Source organism: Etheostoma cragini, chromosome 21 (genome assembly GCF_013103735.1).
Source record: "Etheostoma cragini isolate CJK2018 chromosome 21, CSU_Ecrag_1.0, whole genome shotgun sequence".
Taxonomy (NCBI): Eukaryota; Metazoa; Chordata; class Actinopteri; order Perciformes; family Percidae; genus Etheostoma; species Etheostoma cragini.
Window position 1 is genome coordinate 3,551,710 of NC_048427.1, and position 17,781 is coordinate 3,569,490.

At 41.3% G+C, this 17,781-nt stretch overlaps 4 protein-coding genes across 12 annotated transcripts in view; 2 read left to right on the forward strand and 2 right to left on the reverse strand.

Moving 5' to 3' along the window:
- wnk4a (WNK lysine deficient protein kinase 4a) overlaps positions 1–6,487 on the forward strand; it is a 41,493-nt gene extending 35,006 nt beyond the window's left edge. For 3 of the 5 annotated variants that reach the window (XM_034859802.1, XM_034859799.1, XM_034859801.1), the window contains exons 15-21: positions 45–149; positions 1,420–2,264; positions 2,929–3,016; positions 4,234–4,828; positions 5,641–5,846; positions 5,932–6,026; positions 6,136–6,487. In XM_034859802.1, coding sequence (XP_034715693.1) covers positions 45–149; positions 1,420–2,264; positions 2,929–3,016; positions 4,234–4,828; positions 5,641–5,846; positions 5,932–6,026; positions 6,136–6,138 — 1,937 coding nt within the window. In that variant the 3' untranslated portion in view covers positions 6,139–6,487. Of the gene's footprint in view, positions 1–44; positions 150–1,419; positions 2,265–2,928; positions 3,017–3,387; positions 4,058–4,233; positions 4,829–5,640; positions 5,847–5,931; positions 6,027–6,135 lie in introns of those variants that run through there. The other 2 variants (XM_034859803.1, XM_034859804.1) reach the window with 2 other exon arrangements.
- A 1,509-nt stretch (positions 6,488–7,996) lies between these two features.
- Positions 7,997–10,522, reverse strand: LOC117936598 (cytochrome c oxidase assembly factor 3 homolog, mitochondrial). Its single transcript, XM_034859812.1, has 2 exons — positions 10,168–10,522; positions 7,997–9,323 (listed from the first exon to the last, which is right to left on the reverse strand). Exons 1-2 carry the CDS (start codon positions 10,361–10,363, stop codon positions 9,220–9,222), a joined length of 300 nt encoding a protein of 99 aa, XP_034715703.1. The 5' UTR covers positions 10,364–10,522; the 3' UTR covers positions 7,997–9,219.
- Positions 10,523–10,547: 25 nt separating this feature from the next.
- cntd1 (cyclin N-terminal domain containing 1) lies at positions 10,548–14,177 on the forward strand. Of its 2 annotated transcripts, none has more exons than XM_034859809.1 (7): positions 10,548–11,005; positions 11,989–12,064; positions 12,177–12,348; positions 12,437–12,599; positions 12,722–12,866; positions 13,550–13,646; positions 13,888–14,175. In XM_034859809.1, exons 1-7 carry the CDS (start codon positions 10,837–10,839, stop codon positions 14,023–14,025), a joined length of 960 nt encoding a protein of 319 aa, XP_034715700.1. In that variant the 5' UTR covers positions 10,548–10,836; the 3' UTR covers positions 14,026–14,175. The 2 variants fall into 2 exon arrangements, with proteins under 2 accessions (XP_034715700.1, XP_034715701.1); XM_034859810.1 differs by lacking the exon at positions 10,548–11,005 and adding an exon at positions 11,160–11,286 and having other exon boundaries at positions 13,888–14,177.
- A 29-nt stretch (positions 14,178–14,206) lies between these two features.
- On the reverse strand, positions 14,207–17,160 carry LOC117936594. 4 transcript variants are annotated; one of them, XM_034859806.1, is made up of 7 exons: positions 17,014–17,160; positions 16,672–16,843; positions 15,668–16,523; positions 15,253–15,422; positions 15,017–15,123; positions 14,838–14,909; positions 14,247–14,419 (listed from the first exon to the last, which is right to left on the reverse strand). In XM_034859806.1, exons 1-7 carry the CDS (start codon positions 17,065–17,067, stop codon positions 14,324–14,326), a joined length of 1,527 nt encoding a protein of 508 aa, XP_034715697.1. In that variant the 5' UTR covers positions 17,068–17,160; the 3' UTR covers positions 14,247–14,323. The 4 variants fall into 4 exon arrangements, with proteins under 4 accessions (XP_034715699.1, XP_034715697.1, XP_034715696.1 ...); XM_034859805.1 differs by having other exon boundaries at positions 16,672–16,846; positions 17,014–17,136; XM_034859807.1 differs by having other exon boundaries at positions 14,306–14,419; positions 14,838–14,911; positions 15,025–15,123; positions 16,672–16,846; positions 17,014–17,137.
- Positions 17,161–17,781: the final 621 nt, after the last annotated feature.

Below are 17,781 nucleotides of genomic sequence, written 5' to 3' on the forward strand. Positions count from 1 at the left end.
GTGTGTGTGCATGGTCAACAACTTATGCATGTGTCTTTGCGTAGGGGTTTGTGGCTCTACCCCGTGCCCCAATGAAGACGTCTTCAGTCCAGACATTACTTCACCTGTGCGACCTCTACTACGCTCCCAGTCTTTCCACAACGCCCCAGGTAAATAGCCCTCTCTGGTCCCTACGTGAAGAGGCCCAGCATTGTTTACTGTTTCAGCACACTGAAATTTTTTAAAGTCCTTTGGCAAAGAACAAGTCAAAGCAAAGCTCAGCTACCTCATAAATCCCACCTCCCCTTCTCAGGGCCCGTTATTGTATTGTTCAGACATTCGCATGGCGCCATCCGCCATCCCTACACCTCAAAGCCTTCGTCTGTGTCTGCTTTGCAGCAGGGCCTCTTGGGTAATTACCTCACTTGAAGGGCACTTTTTAGCTTGGGAGCTGTGAATGCTGTCGCTGTACAGCATGAGCTTTTCTTCAGTGCTGTGATAGTCGGCACATCTGTTTGCCAGCACAAACTTCTACAGAATTTCCAAGAAAGCCTCCTCCCCCTTAACGTCTCACTCCTCAGGAAGGGTATTTGAAGTCAATTGAAGAACACATATTCTCCATATGTCCCCTGTATCTGAACACTCATCTCCTCTTGTCCTGTGTCCCCTCTCTGCTTGACTTTCACTGCATGGTCGCTTGCGCAATGCTTTTTGGCCACCCACCACCCTAAAAGAGTGTTGCCTAACCTACGTTTCCGTCAGCATGGAAAAAGTAGAGGCTGGTTTGCATCATCAGTAACAGGAGGTGTGGTTTATAACTGTGGAGCCATTGTTGAGGTAAATGTTAAATCAATGGATGGGGCTAGGATATTGGCATCCTCAACTATTCCCCAAGGAGTTACATAGAAATCCTGACTACTTTAATCTCACAATCAGACCCCAAAGAAAGTTGCGTACACAATACACACGTGTGTTCAATTTATACTCCTCAAAAATGTCCTGCGTGAAAGCCTTGCTTGGTCTATTGATGCTGAATCCCTCACAGCCATGTAAGCCCGATGTGCAACCGCTTCGGCTTTACGAATGCAATTATAGTTGGATACTGCTCTAAACAAAACGCTTTTGTTAAGCATGGAAACCCATAATTTGAAAATATGGGAAAGATTTATGCTCCACATGGCGTATGTCTTGGGAAGGGGCTGAAGGTAGAATTAGACTGAATAAACCCTGAGCAGAGAGAAGAAGAATGAGTGATCTCACTTGTTTATCTGGATCAATTACGCCCAATACTTTACCTTTATACCAATATAAAAGTTAAATTAAAGAAAAACTAACTTTTTGTATTTCCTCACTTTTTCTAGCACGGTTTGTACCCAAGATAACTGACTTCAAATTAAAACATATCTTAACAAATAATCATTTTTAATCTTTGTTTTTCAGGTTCTCCCCTCCCTTTTCAGCACCACCACAACCCTGCGTCCCTCCTGCCGCACCACCAGCACTACTACTTGTCCTTCATGGGCCACAGTCCCTTCCCATTCCCATACCCAGGCTCTTCGGGTTCCCCCGAACCAGGCATCCATCCTCCACTCACACGTGTAGCTAGTAACCCCTCCTTCCCCACTGTATCCTCACCAGCCCCCGGTTCCCCAATTGTTCAGAATGAGACCCCAAGCCCTTGCAGCAATGATGGTGCCGCCGTGTCTCCACCTGCCCCTCAGCATCCCAACATGTGGCCATCCCACACGCAGCCCTTGTTTTCCTTAGCTAATGTCATTTCCATGGCCATGAGCATGGCCCAGTCTTTCATCCCTCCTACAGGCATGCCCTCCCAGGGGATGCCCTCCTATCAAGGCTACCACCCCCAGCTACCTACTCACATGACCCCACAGTCAGGTTACCCCTCCATCTACCCACAGCGGTACCAAACTTCAGCAGTAGAGGTGCCTTACCCAGCAATGCAGAACATCTACTATAGCCCTGATACGCCTCTAATGGAAGAAGGCGGTTTTCCTCAGAGCGGTTATCCAAGCTGGATGCATCCTGTTTCTCCACCTTCTATGCCTTCCACTCCTCCACTGGTTCCTCGGGAGCCTTTACAGCAGGTTGGACTATCCAGTCCCCCCAGATATCATCACAGCCTGACCCAGGAGGACAGTCTCCACAATTATGAGGCCTCATACCCAGCACAGGTTCCAGCCCAGGCTGAACCCAAATCAGAAGTCTCCAGTTCAAATTCCATGTCAGATCTGTCCTCATCACCTTCAGAAAGCCCAGGAAGCACTGTGAGTCAACTTCAGCCACTTTTTTACTCACTGTTTTACTCATTTAAGATTACTTTAAAATTATGTTGTGTGCATGCAAATAATGCTGAAATTATTAGTCCATTAATTGATGAGTTAACTGACATAAAATGAATAATCCAATGTAACGATTGATTAATAATTACAAAAAGGCAAAAAGGCCAAATATTTATCAATTCCAGCTGCTTAAATGTGGGGATTTGCTCTTTTCCTCTATTTTAAATCATTATAAATAGAATATCCTTGGGTTATGGACTATTGGTAGGACAAGCTATTTATAGATTCCAACTTGGGCTATTTATTTGATGGATTCATTAAAAACAACTTGGGACACACCTATCCACCTTATCTATTCCAATACCTCAACTCTAACTGCCAACACCAATTACCAATCCATTACGAGTTGTCAGTTTTTACCTTTTATTCAAGATCTGTGTACTGCACTGTGTCCAACTCATTTGAATCATTTTATTCATTTCGAGCTAGCATTAGGCCAGGGATTTCCGTATCACTAAAACTGAGTTAATAATGACTGACAACTGAAACACTGCATTTAAAAAAGACTTTGAATATGGATCAGTCATGTCTGGCCATAACCCAATCGGCTGTAGCACTAATACTAACAATGTTTGTTCTTCCTGTCCAGTTATCATCCTTCAGCACAGCAATGCTACCAACCATACCTGAGATGAAAACCAGAACCACAACACCAAAAGCCTCTTCCATTGAATCTGGTAAGAAATACCAGTAATTCTGTGCATGTTTTTCTCACGTTCCTGCAGCCGTTTTGCCTCCGTTCCTGGATCATAAACACCTAATGTGTTGTATGTTATTAGCCAGGGTGCTGGGAGATTACATATACAGCATGATTTAGATGTTTTCACCCCAAACAAATTCACACATACTCACACATGCTTATGTATACACACAAATGCTACAAAATGCCACAGCTGAAAATCACAAGTTTTTCTCCCCTGCTCCTTTTTATGATGTACAAATTCAAAGTACAGTCTGACATCTCCGTTACTGCCAATTTTCCTTTAGATTTTTTTTTGGTTCTCTCTCTCTATTCCTCTCTATCCTTGGTGATATTATCACCCATTAGCGGTGCCTCAGGAGCCATTGCGTAACGCTGAGTCTGGATGTAGTGTTCCATTCAAAACTAACACAAACGTAGGTGTACTTCTGCCCACTGGCAATGGCCAATCAGCGAGCACCCACACTCGTTACAGGCCTCTCCTCCCGTATCCACGCCTGTCAGTGTTTATACTCCACTCAGAAGCCCACAGTCAACAGAGTCTCTCTGTTTCAGGGGGCACAGACCCAAAAACTTGCTGTGTTTATTGTAAGAAGGACACTTAGTGGGCAAACTGGGCTACTGCAGGATTTAAAACCCTGTGAGTACAGGCAATGACTCAAACTGTGTGCATCCCTTGTATGTGAAACAGATAAACAACTTCATCACAATTATCAGGTATTATCACTGCCGTGCATCAAGCCTCTATGGACGACATCCTCCCGTAGTGGAAGATTAGGAAGTAAGACACAGTGAAAAGACAATGATACCAATACCCCCATGATTCAATTTGACTCAAACCCTGATAGTCAAGAAAGAGCTTTGTTCGGAGGAGCAGTCAGCTCTGATCAGGTTATAGAACAATCACTACTGTTTAGCCAGTGATTGGTTGTCTCTCGTATAAATTGACTGTCCAGATGTTACAGCTTCTATTTGGACACTAGAAGTAAGTATACGGGGTACTACAACTTACAAGAATTACCAATATAATGTTTTTAAAAAAAGGAAAAAGAAAGAAATCGTAAATTTAGATACTTCATTAGGTTATTTACAAGCTTTTATCTTTAAGGAAATAAGTTAAGGTAAAAAACAACAAGTGTAGAGCATTTAGATTAACACCTTTCTTACTTTCTTTCTCACCTTTCTATTTTACAGAAGTCATGTCTGCACCAGTTACTGTTGGGAGATTCCAGGTGACACCCAGTATGCACATCCCTGCACCCTCTGTCCCAGTAGGTGCTATACCTGCTGCACCGCGGCCAGCAGACAGCGGCAGCACTCTGTCAGAGAGCAGCACAGAGGAGCAGGGGGAGTCTGAGACGAGCCTTGCCACCTCCCTCACTATGTCCCCCCCACTGCCACATCCCCACAGAGGGTCAACGGGGGTCGTCCAGGACGTTGACGGGCTGGTGGGATGGGCTGGGAGCAAGGAGCAGCAAGTCAGAGAAGAAGAGGATGAGGAAGAGGAGGAAGAGGTTATTGGGGAACGACCGAGGACGAGGAAAAGGAGTCGGAGGAGAGCGCACAGCCTGAGCCTGATGGGAACGTCTGCGGACAGCGGACTCTCAGTGACGGCTGCTGAGATGGAGGGGAGGCTGTGGGACGGAGCGTCCGACAGCCCGCAGTACAGCAATGCCCTTCACCATCTATGGACAATGACTTACAACCGCAATGCTCCCTATATAAGCAGCGATGACTCCGACAGTGATGACGCAGAGATGCTGTTGGAGCTTCAGGAACTCAGAGAGAAGTGAGTGACATACAGTAGGTGCTACAGTATATTAGCTGAAAACAGAGGGCTTTGGAAAATTAAAAGAGGGGGAAAAATATTTTCACTTGGGCTCTAACACTCACATAGACATCAAATACTTTGGTAAAACTTTGGACTTCATGTTTTGGTGTAACAAAAGATTTAAGTCAAAGATTTGACATCATGAAGCCAACAGGAATGTTCTACTCAGTCTTAACGCTGGACGTTTAAGATAAATTCTTCACTTTTAAAACTGAACAACTCTCCTGTATGAACATAAATCTCCATCCAGAGGTTTTCATCAGAATATGAGGTGTTATTCTAAAGAGAAAAGAAAAGAGCCAGAGGCCCATCAATTAATTTCACCAGGCTGACACAAACAATTATTTTCATTATTGAATACTCTGTTAATTTATTTTTAAATTAAGTCCGCTAAATGCCAAAAAATATTGACAAATGTTTAGCAGAATTCACCAGAGTCCAAGATTGCAGCTTGTTTTGTCCAACGAATAGTCCAAATCCCAATAATCCAATTATAAATACATCAAACAGAGAAAAGCAACAAATCCTCACATTTAATTCACTATTAATTCATTCAAACATTGCTTCCCCACTACCTTTAAATTGAAGTCAAGTTAAATAAAATCTAGAAAAAAGGTTTAGCCAGTCATCAAAACCTATTTGAGGTCTTAATTTCCTTAAATCCACATGCCTTCCAAGATTTTTATAGACTACCTGTATCCATGACTTTTCCAGGCAACAGAAGAGAGCCTTCAACCAATAATAATGTATTACTCCTTGTCCCTTATCAGACATCTAAAAGAGGTGCAGGCCCTGCAGGCCGCCCAGAAGAGAGAGATTGAGGAGCTGTATGAGAAGATGGGGAAGGTCCCCCCCCCGGGCATTGTCTCTCCTGCTGCTATGCTGTCCAGTCGTCAGCGCCGCCTGTCCAAGGGGAGCGCCTTCCCCTCGTCCCGCAGGAACAGCCTGCAGCGCTTGGACATGTTGCCAATCCCAGGTAAGCAAGACTATCCCCGCATTTATTGCCTGGAAATTATATGACAACCTTATGTGTGATTGGGTTATAAAACACATTATGCTAGGGATCATAAGGAGAAACTCCCTTGGAGGCAGCAGCAGCAGCTCCCAGGATAAACAAAGCAAAGGGGTCACCTTTGCCACTGACATTAGCAGAAAAGTGACGGAATATTGTATTTACAAACTTCATATTATGGTTATTTACTTGTTGAATTTAAAAAAATACATTGTTCTTACTTTATGTATTTCTTTTCTTCTCATTTTCCTAGTAAGAAACTCTCAGCCAAGCATGCTGTAAATCTGGACTACCTCATCTGAAGTGTAACTGCAGTGGTCTAACCCGTCCTGTGAGCGGATCGCTTTAACACTTTATACTGGCACACCAATCAGCAAACTGCTTCCCTCTGCCAGTGGTCGTTTACCTCAACGTACATATGTATATATAAATTTTCATCAATAAAGCTGGATTTACAAAGGAACTGTAACATCCAGCTTTCAGCCCTCCGTCAGATCTGGTGAATGTCTTGCTTTTGTAAATAAGAATAAACGGTTTGGAATGAATCAACTTTTGTCCAGGCAGCCTTGGTACTCTGCAAAACTGGTTCCTTTAGCTGTTTTTTTCTGAGCAAGCTTGTTAGCATCGACACAGTCATAGTGATGGTACAAAGTGCAGCACAGTCGTGGTCTTTTGAGCTCCGGTGGCACTTTACTATGACGTTGAACCAGAATGGAGACTGTTCCTGTTTTCTGCTTGTCTGATTTACTGCCGTTAATTTATCTGAGCACAGTAATGTGAACCACAGCGAAGATCTGACATATTTACTGACCGTTGTTGTACACAAACAACTACATTTGGGGATAATCTTGCAATTTGCTGCAGTTTAATGTTTCAGCACCTGCTGACTGCACAGTGAATACACTCACGTTATTGCCTTGCAGAGGCTGACCAGAACAGTCTAGATGCATTGCAGTTTTATTTATTCAAGAACATTTTTTGTTGTAGTACTAGTTTCTTTAGTGATTGGATGACCTACATTCTCTAGACTCAGCCCTGAAAAGTAACTGCAGTCCTGACATATTTTTAGATTTAGTGAAAATTATTTTTCATTGTATAGAGGTACAATAAGGAGATATCATTTATATCAATGCATACATATGAAGATGTTTAAGGTGCATTATGAGCTCCTGCATGGTTTCAGCGCAATTTAATTTTTGTCTCACATCATAGGCATCTCTCCCTGATTTGCTAGCTGCCTGCCTCCTGAATACACTGAAAAAGCCCAGTCTCGGGAGACAGCACAGGGTTCATATACTTCAAATACTAGGTGCACAGGCTGTGCACCAAAATACAACAAACACTTCAGCCAATCACCGACAAGATGGTTGGGGGAGGGGATGGGGATTAGGGACAGGTAAGTCAGTTAAGGCCGTTTTATGGTCTTGTGGAGGCTCCACACAGAGCTTTAACCGTAGCCTACGTAAGTGGCCTGATGTTTATACTTGTGCGCTGGTGTGTGCGGGGAGTGGGTGATAGAGCGAGGCAGAAGTGATTAGCTTTGGAGCGAGTACCAACTCCATAGACATAGTGAGAGAGACAATGTGTCTCCTCTGTTCTTTCTGACCATGGTGGGAAATCTCTCGCAGGAAAAGTGAACCCTCTCCTTGATTTCATGTTTATAGAGAAGGAGAACCAAGAAATTAGTCGGGGGGGAAATGAATAGCTACAAAGTCATGTCCTAGCAACGTGCGTCGTTTCGACGTGTAGTTAAATTTTTCCAGAGGTGCACGTCAGGCTACGGTGTATGGTCCGATATAGACACAGAGGGGTCTGCAGGGGGATACGCCGTCAATTCTACGCACAACCATAAAATGGCCTTTAGTCATGACAGTTGCAGAAACATGGGGGGAGGGGCGAGCTTGCTCTTTTATGTTTTGAGCATCAACAGAAGCGAAGCATTCAGGAACTCATAGTGCACCTGTAACGCTTCAGAAATGTTGCCATGTAGCTACAAAAGATAGAAAATCAGTTTTTCCAAAGTATTAACTGGGAAATGGTTTGGTTACATGTGCAGAACAAAGACATCACACATCAATTTTAAAATACTATAGCTGGTTTATATTAAAAAGATTTTTGCATTGATTAGATGTAAAAAATCCACTTAGGTTTTAGACTACTGGCTCTTTCCTGATGACAGTACATGTGTTTAAAGTGTAAGTGCATTTATAGATCATGTTTACAAGTTACAAGGAAACATGCCAGCAACCTTTATTCTTGCCCAGGCAAAAATAAATAAATAAATAAATAATTGTGCACTTTAGTAACATCTTTTGTTCTCACTCATTTTAACACATCGGTGGATGAAACTGTGTTCACTCAAGTAAGAGCCAAAATGTCCTGTCTTTTTTTCCATGAGGGAAGTAGAGAATATTCTCCAGTTTATGTTTGTTCACAGTAACAACGATCCACTCTCGACCAGTTTTAAGTAATTAGCACACTGTGGGAAATAGAGATATCAGTCCAAGCTGTGAATGTGTAGCTGATGCCTTATAAAATATTCACACTACACACTGAATTTTCCGGCAGTGAAACTCCTTTAAGATTTTCCAAAATCATAATATATTCAAATAAGTTTTGTTTCACAATTTTGAATGTAAATATATAATTGTGTTGCATTCTGAAGCTGCTGCTGTCCTGCCAAGCTGAATCTGTGCCTTTCCCGTACAATGTCTTATTTTATATTTTTACTCAAGATTCAGTGGCTAGATCAGACTCTATATCAAATTTTGACAAAAATAAATGCAGTTGTAAATACCACGGCCTTTATGTCTTCTTTACTCTGTCTTTTTATCATGCATAAATAGTTACAGACATTATTGTTTTAAAAAAATCAAATACATTTGTTGTTTTTTTACACAAATGATTTTTGACATTAATATGTTTCAACAGGTTAATCTGTGTGTCATTTCAGCAGTGTCACTGGCATTTCCTCGCTGTTAAAGGCCACTGTAGATTCAACATCATTAGGATTCGCCCATTGAACATCACTTGATCGGGGCTGAAAGGATTTAAATCATTCTACAGTCTGGCCTTCTGAGTAGCATGTAAGGTCAGCGGATTAGTCCTTTTCACTGAATGCAGTGTCTTGACTCAAGACACTTCTAGTTATAAGTCAACAGCAGAAGCTCACAGTTAACCTTCACAATCAAGTCAAAACAACATCCACCGGTTTCTTAACATGAAAAACAGCGGCCCGCCATTGAATATAAATCAGTGGAATCAGTGTCCACATAAGTCCCTTCTCAGACAGTTAAATGCAGGACAGACACGCAGTCCAAAAACGGGAACACATGTTTCAGTTGGCACCGGTCTTTGGTCCCTGCAGTCTTGCACGCTTGGCCTCTTCATCCATTTCATCCATGATCTTCTCCTGGGAGACTGAGTAAAATGTGTAGCCGTCTAGTAAGGGAGCAAGTGGTCAAGTAAAATAACTGACAGCAAGAAGAAAAGTATTAAACATCACATCCCAAAGAGTGATGCAGGCAGTTTGTCAGTCAGGTGCTTTGCAAACTGACAAACTGAGGACGGACAAACGGACAGGATTTAGCTGTCTGTGTGAAGACCTTAACGTTGTCTTTATTCATGATCAAAAACACCCAAAAATGTCTACCTTTTTTGGGAAGTCAGTTGCCAGATTATTAGGTACACCTAGCTAAAACTAACAACGTCTAATTTAACCTTCCTGCAATAGTTCCGAACTCAGTGAAGGTCATAATGTTTAATTTTGTTTACAATGTTAAAACAAAAGTGTTAATTCATTTCTATGGTCATTTGAGGTGTCTAATATTTAGTCTACCCTCATTTACATAAATTGTGTTAATGGGTAAGCCCACCTGACGTTTTCTGACCAACGTGTGCTTCAAAGTGTATGTGACTCCAGAAAATAAAATTATGGATATCTTTTGATATTTCAGTTTGAACAAGACAATTGGGCATTCACTAGGACGGCTAATGTTATCTTAAGTTTGCAACATCTGCTCTCACAAATACCAACTGATGCATAGGGGAACAGGTTGATGTAACACCAGGAAGCAATCAGGCATATATTGTATACTTTACATCATTAATACATTACAACTTCATATACTAGCCATTCAAATAACTAACAAATAACAAATAACAGTTTAAAACTCAACATGCGGAAATACTCTACAGCTGGTTGTGTCATCTAACCTGAGTAACTTTAGCATGCTATGCTAACGTTACATAGTTCACCTTGTGTCGGTGTGCTTGGCAAGGATACAAATTCCCATAACGATTGCTCCAATGGCAAGGCCCGTCACAACGTTTCGTGTCCGCAGCTTCTGGGTTTTCTTCTTCCACTGTTCGAGCTCTACGTGTCGGATGAACTGCATCTGTTCACGAGAAAGACTCTCTTTAATCGGGTCTATCCTGGTCGCAACACGAGCACCGGGCTCCTTCGGCGCCTGGTCGGCCATGTCTGCGGTCAGTGAGGTTTGCAAGGGTTGTTTCACAACAGTACCACGAGCGGCTGTTATTCAGATGATCTACGGTGAGCTGGAAGCGTCTATGTACACTGTGAGTAGACCATCGGTATGTTATGAGATCTGCGCTTAGCGTCACCACGCAGTATGCACTATGCGATGTTGCGAACATAAAACTGTGCAACATCCATATGAGCCCCAACGGCAGCTATGTTTCCCACCTTTGGTTCCTACTAGGAGACGTTGGATGGTTCTAGCGTAAAAAACGAGGGAACATCGCCATCTTCTGGAAAATATTAATACACAATTTATTTATTTTGGTTTTCCAATTGATTTGATTTTTGAACCAGATTTCCTAATTATAGACTTCGTTGTTTGTAAATGTAACTAGCTGGCTAGCTAGATCTAACACTAGCTAACGTTTGCGCTTTAATGACAACCGTTACTCAGTGACGCTAACGAGCTAAATGGCGAAACGTTTCTTTTGTGCACCAAGCCCAAGTATGAGTTTCAAGTTTCGAGAAGCCTCTTTTGACCTACTCACAGATTGTCTTTTCAATCTCAACAAAAGAAACAAAGATAACCTTAACAGTTTATCCAAATGTTGCGGAAACTTCAAAGATAAAAGACTAATGGGTAAGTAACGTTAACGTTACCATAGAGACATCAATTGGCTTAACGCTCTAACGACCAGTTTACAATTTCTGTAATAATAAAATAAATGTAGCTAACGTTAGCCTAATCATTTTAACGTGCTAACAAACATACATTTTAATGGAATAATTACATGTTATTTTAATCATACATATTGCCCGTTTTAAATGCGAATCAGTCCAAACGTCAGATTTTCGACTGGGTTTCATTTATGCCGTTTGTTTTTGAGAAACAATGCATTCTTCTTCTTCTTTTTTACCAAGGTAAATTAACAGTAACTCTTAAATTCAATTTTCTCAAATTTCTCTATATGGTCCATCCAGGTGATTTAAATATGTGCAATTTAGATTTTCACGCAGCTGTGACAATTAGTGTGACCTCCAAATTGCAATTACACTATATAAGCGAGGTTTTTGTTGACCTACAGTACTGTATGTAAACTGTAATTAGTGGAAATAGGGGGCAGACCAGGTGCAGACTCATTCTGTAAAGCTTATAACTGCCAGCAGCACCTTAGCAGACAAACCCTGCCAGTTAGGAGGAGCAGATGGAAAGAAGTGTTACTTCTAATGAACATCCATATGCTTCTTTGTAGTTCACATAACAACTAAATACATCTGATCTAAATAAATTCATGGAAGATACTTTGTTTCTGTCTGTTTCTTTAACATCTTTCTCAGAACCTTAACCTGCTAATCTCACAGAATTTGACTCATTTAGGAAAATAATTTTAAAGAAACAAGCCATCGTTTGTTGAAATAGGGATAATCTTAGTCTCCCCTGCAGATAGGTAATTCCTTCGCATTTTTTGCCTCAGTGCATGCATTGTTTTAGTCCGGTGCAGCACTGGTAGCGCCAACACTAGTTAGCTTAGCGTAGTGAATAGGATCCATTTTGATTTCACAATAAATAGGAAGATTTTTCTGTTTAGTTCTGTGTTCTCCTGCCTCCCTCTCCTTACTTAGAAGCCATCTTCCTGGTGACTAAAGAACTAAGACTTGATCCCCTGGCAGGATACCATGCCGTTGAATTACTTCAAAGGTAAGAAGGAGCTTGCTTTGACCCGCCACACCCCTTATTATATTTGTTCAGCCCATAGAAATTAAATGTGTTTATATGGTTTAGCCTCTATGTGAATAATTATCTCCTCCAGGTTCATGGTCAAGCACCTCACAGATTTGTTGAGCACACCCACTCCTCAAGGTGCAGCAGCTGATCAACTAGAAAGTTATGAGGATGCTGTGTTCGACAAGCTCAAAGAGAAATTCCCCCTTATTGTCTTCTCCTGCGTGCAACTTGCGAGCAAACTGTTTTTACACAGTCAAGTAAGTTCTGCGATGCTTACGATTACTAACGTTCAGTACCCTGTGATTAGAAACAAAACAAATCTATAATTCTTCAAACATGTTCTAGATAATCGACAACAACACTGCTGTACGCTTTCTGCATTCAGTGGGCCACAGTGTTTCCAAGCAGACTGTCCTGGAATCAGAGCTGATGGTTTTGAAGGGGCTTGAATACGAACTAAATGCTCCTAACCCACTGACATATGTGGAAATCCTTCTAGATGTGCTTGGTAGGATATATTTAAACATTTAAAAGTATTGGGATGTAATTAAATTCTGTGGATATAATCAAAAAAGGCATTTCCATTGAACAGCTGTACTGACTTTAAGAGAGTTGACAAAACTTTCACAGGACACAATGAGCCATCCATCCCTGTGGAGCAACTGTATGAACTGTGCCACCATGTTCTCCAGTACATCAGCCTACAGAGGACTGCCATCTACGACTCCTTGTTAGAGACCACCACTCAGTGTGTCAACCCACCCAGAGAACAGAGGTATTACATTTCTCTTTAAGCCACATTCTCTGAATATTTGGAACAGGTGCTTACTGTCATGGTAGAGTGGAAAAGCTTCATGACTAGCAGTAGAGTAAACTACGACCAGCTGAGAACTGTCTGTTCTCAACGCAGATATTGTAGAAATGAATATGTATGGCAGTAGGTTTTATAACTGATTTCCTGTCCACTTAGAGGCAGCAGAAACAAGCTGTGAACAACACACTGACACACTTTTTTACAGGTAAACTGGTGAATTTTGCAAAAGGTTGCCAAAGCGTCTAATATCTACTCTTCTTTTAGCTCTGTTGTGGTTTCCACTGACTCCTGAGGGAAATGTATGGCTCTTTAGCTCCTAAATGCTCCACTTTGTCCACCCGCCAGTGACTGACTTTGTCCGTTTACCATTTGGTGCTCGACCGGAAGTGAACAGAGGGTTTTTAGAGATTTTTAGCTCAAATCAGCTGTCTGCCCTAGCCTAAAGCAACGCTATATGAGTGGTGAGGGTACACCAAAACAATGAAATACGTTACAAAGCTGTATAGACCTGACCGAGTCGAGTGATAACTCTGTGGGTTCCTCACTACCAGGGCCTGCTTTTGTTCTTCACGCGTAGTCATTTGATCCATTGTTAACATAACAATATTGATTGTAGAGGCTTTACTACTGCTCTCTTTAAACAGAGAGAAGTTTGTGACAGTGACTGAAGACTGCATGCTTCTTGGTGTTGGTGTCATCGCCGTGGCTACATTCATCCTCTGTGTCAGGAAATTGGAACAGGTAAAACACTTATTTCATAAGTAAGAAAAATGTAATATTATATATATCTAATAGTATATACAATATAATTTGTTTTCAGTGTTTATAATGTCAAAATTGTTGACGTTATAAGCAGCCATATCAAAGCATGTCAAGTCATCTACCTCATTAAAATTGACAAATTTTAGTGTGTACCTAATCTGTAAAAAACAGTCCACACAAACTGTTTGGTTGATGTAGGCTTACTTTAAATGCATTGCAGGTTGTGGAAGAACTGAGCCACATCACAGGAATCTCAGCGAGAAGCATCGGCGATTTTGCTAATGTGACATTGATGCACATTGTTAAAACCAGTTCCTCTATATCACCAACTTCAGTCTCGATAACACTCATTCACTGAATCCTTCTTTATACTTTCAGTATTTATGTTGTGTATTATGTTGGCGCAGAACATGGACTTAATCAGCTGATTGGATTGAGACTAAGCAACATCTGTGTTCTAAAATATCTGATGTGATGAAAGAATATTTCACTTATAAATATTGTGTGAACACTATTTCAATCCTAATATACTGTACCTCCCCTGCTTTTACATTTCCTGTGCCACATTGATCTGCTCAACTGAATTAGATGCATAGCGGTTTATTGTAAAACGTGTGTGTGTGTAGTTCCACATCACCAAAGAGTACAGCTAAGGATCAAGTGTCAGATGTCTCTTGTGGTGACGGGTTCCTCCTCCCTCTGATTCTTTGGAGTCTTCTCCTTAGGTTGGGAAGCAATGACCATATTGGAACCTGAGGACAGAATTAAAAAATCTTGATTCATATATAGAGGTGTCCTCCTTGACGCAGCGCCTGCGGGTTCGACTCCACCCTGTGGCCCTTTGCTGCATGTCATTCCCCTTCTCTCTTCCCTTTTTATGTTTTCATCTGTCCTGTGGAATTGAAGACCTAAAATGCCCAAAAACTAATCCTAAAAAAACAACATTCATTTGTTAATTTGATCTAAATTGGGATAAACAAACGAATACTAAGATATTGTCAAATTCATAAAATTTTCTCATATTGATCCTACGTTTTTATGAGGTCTGACTCCTATTGTACTTATTTATCTATTATTATTCTTTTTGTATGCTTCTGGTTGGGTTGTCCTACGTCACACATTTTGTGCCATAGTACGTAGAATAAAAAAGTAAAACAAGTGTGTGCTTACGTGCAAAGGTCTTGGCTGCATTACCAGTCCTAACACATCATCGAGATTATACAGGTCAGGGTTGGCCACCATCTAAAAACAGGTGTGAGCAAGACGAAATAGTTTTAATAAATTACATTCATACTTCTATTCAAGCAGCAAGTTCATTTCATTTTTTATTTTGTTCTGTCTCTGCTTACCTGTTGCTGTTGTTCTCTGTAGTAATCGTCCAAGTGAAGTGTATCCGGGGCCAACGTCAGCCTCCCCATACAAAGTTCACATGTTTTGACAGTATAGGGCCCTAACCCTGGAAAAATGGATACAGTACACATCAACCACCATCGCTAAACATCCTAAATATGATCTGTCTTGCAGATCTTTCAGAGCTATCTGCTCACCTGATAGCTATCTGCTCACCTGATAGCTATCTGCTCACCTGACTCGATTTTGGTCCTAATCCATTTCTTCAGGCAGTTGAGGTGAACAAACTGCAGACTGCCTGAACACGAGCACGGGGATATTAGTGGGTTGGTTGGTGAACTCTCGCCACTGTGGCAGATCCGACATGGTTCCCCTTCTTCCTCATGAGTTGACTCATCTAAAAACCTTCAAATTCGACAAGATTTTATACCATAATCCTAACATACATCTGAATCAGGAGAACTTTTAACTCAATTTAATATAAAGAACATTATGCACGATTACTCAATAACTCAACCGTACAATTAAATACTTTACTGTATCAGTACAGTAAAGTCATAGTTATTCAGTGTGTTATAAAAAAACCTTTAGATCTAGCAGGAAAAAATCTTGCAGATATTTCTGTTTATTAAAAAGTATCTTCTTATCACCTTTGTTTGGGTCTGCATACAGGCTCTTTGCTGCTTTTTCGGGCAGCAGTAGCTCCTTCCTGGGCTTCTTGACATTCTTGACTGGGTACTCGCTCTTTGATATCTCTACACGTCGTTGTATCATCCACATCCAGATTATCTACCTGTCCAGAGGCTCTTAGACAGCAGGACTCATTAGAAGACTTTGACTTGAAGTCGGTGGTACAGTGTTGCTTCTCAGCAAGCCTAGCAGAACTGAAGCTGACAGAAGTCCTGCGTGAAGAGCCAGTCCTTGACCAGCTGCTTTGAAACTTAAGGAGATGCTGGTGTGTCCTCTGGGTGCTACTCACGTGGTCTAAATAACCCATATTGAGTTTGTCAATGGTAGATAACAGTGACGCCGCATGAGGTTGCCATGTTTGCTCCAGGAAAGGACCAACACGGTATCCATGATGACCAACAGGTGAAACTGTTGATGTACTTAAGTGTGAATGGTGAGAAAAGCTGCTGAAGGTTGAGCTTGACAGAGAAACTTTCCATGGATAGGTGGCCTCTCTAAATGTGTCCTGAAAGAAGCCTGATAGGTTATCATTTGCCTCTTCCTCTTCTTCAGATTCACTGTAAAGTGAGCCTATATCACGTGTGGGAACATGTGGGACAGTGTCAGTACTTGCCAGGAAGGCAAACGTAGTCTCAGCTTTGGGGTGCATGACATCCTCAACGGTTGTTTTGTTGAAAAGGTGTTTTATCTTGCTGTTGCTCTTCAGGGTGTCTCGGCTTTGTGTTTGCTTGCTTGCTTGCCCATGGGTGGATCCTTTTAATCCTTTGTGTTTCACACGCTCAGACCTGTGATCGGTGTGATCCTTTGCAAGGAGTACTTTGTTGTATTGGAAAAATAATATAAAGGCGAAAACAAAGTTGTGTTACAATAGTATAATAAATGTATCTGAAGCTAGTGAGAAACTGGCCAGTTGTGTGCCGGATATACAACTTGCAGCACAAATTTTACATGAAAAAAAACTTACATCTGGATGCCAGGGGCTCCTTTTCCCCGTGGGGACTCTTTGAAGTCATTGCCAGCTCTGCAGACATGCTCTGGGTTCCACTGGAGATAGCCTGAAGGCAGGACTCTGAGTCTTTATTCAATTGGCTCTCTGGTTCAGACGATGCACTTTTCCCAGCACTGCAGGGGGACGGCTGCTGGGGGCAAGCAAAGACGGTTTGTGTGTAGAGTGTAAATCTGCATTACTTCAGAGGGTTACTAGATGCTGCTCTACTGAAATTGTGGTAAAATGCTGTGAACATAGCAATGTAATTTTCTAGTTCTTACGGTACAAGTTGTTGTGGTTTGGAGTTAAAGTTTTCACCTTTGAGGCCTTCCTTGCAGACATACCCTGCAATAGTGTTGAAAAAGCCTGCATGCCTGGACTCTGTCGTTTTACCCCTATATCCACCTTCTCTCTATTACACCTTTGATCCTGACAGATTGAAAAATGAGACGTGGATGACAATGAAGAAGGGTGTTTGTTAAATGTTTAAGCAACTTTCAGTACTCAATGGTCCAAATCTAGTTCTTTAATTTGCACGCCAAACATATATTCAGCACTAATGAGGTTTTCGGTGTCCTGTTGCTCCCAGTTTTGAGGTACAATGCTGAAAACACACAGCGTCTGGGACATAATTACAACATAACAGATGGCAGCTAGCTAGTGTGAAGAACAATCGCAGGCTCAGGTATGAAATAATACAGAAGAAAGCAAGACTGTAGCAAGCTGGAACACCTGTAACCACTGTCAGGCGTGTTGACTGTGTTGACAGGGTAACGTTACAACATCAGACTTGTACTTGCTATCTAGCTACAAGTTGAGGAAACTTTTTTCCCCTTTTGTTTTTTTCCCTGCAACTTTACATTTGTATTTACCATTAGACATTGACAAAAAACACGTATATATATATATTTTTTTTTTCTTCAAAAAATGCAATTATAGCAGTTCATTGTGTAGACAGGCCTATTCTTTTTTTTTATTGGAGGAAATAGTAAATCTGGTTATCATTTTGGGAAATATGAGATTCAATAGAAATTAAATTCAGAAATGCCCCAAAAATAATGTTTAAAAAAATAAAATAAATAAAGG

Bases quoted from the DNA above. Each gene is read 5' to 3' on its own strand.
- LOC117936598 (XM_034859812.1), bottom strand. From the start codon at position 10,363: ATGGCCGACCAGGCGCCGAAGGAGCCCGGTGCTCGTGTTGCGACCAGG. The intron at 9,324-10,167 runs GTATCCTTGCCA...CTCCCTTACTAG, and splicing joins AGCAATCGTTATGGGAATTT to ACGGCTACACATTTTACTCA.
- cntd1 (XM_034859809.1), top strand. From the start codon at position 10,837: ATGGCGAAACGTTTCTTTTGTGCACCAAGCCCAAGTATGAGTTTCAAG. The intron at 11,006-11,988 runs GTAAGTAACGTT...CTCCTTACTTAG, and splicing joins CAAAGATAAAAGACTAATGG to AAGCCATCTTCCTGGTGACT. The intron at 12,065-12,176 runs GTAAGAAGGAGC...TATCTCCTCCAG, and splicing joins GCCGTTGAATTACTTCAAAG to GTTCATGGTCAAGCACCTCA.
- LOC117936594 (XM_034859805.1), bottom strand. From the start codon at position 17,067: ATGCAGGCTTTTTCAACACTATTGCAGGGTATGTCTGCAAGGAAGGCC. The intron at 14,910-15,016 runs GTAAGCAGAGAC...ACCTGTTTTTAG, and splicing joins ACAGAGAACAACAGCAACAG to ATGGTGGCCAACCCTGACCT. The intron at 14,420-14,837 runs GTAAGCACACAC...TTCTGTCCTCAG, and splicing joins TGCAGCCAAGACCTTTGCAC to GTTCCAATATGGTCATTGCT.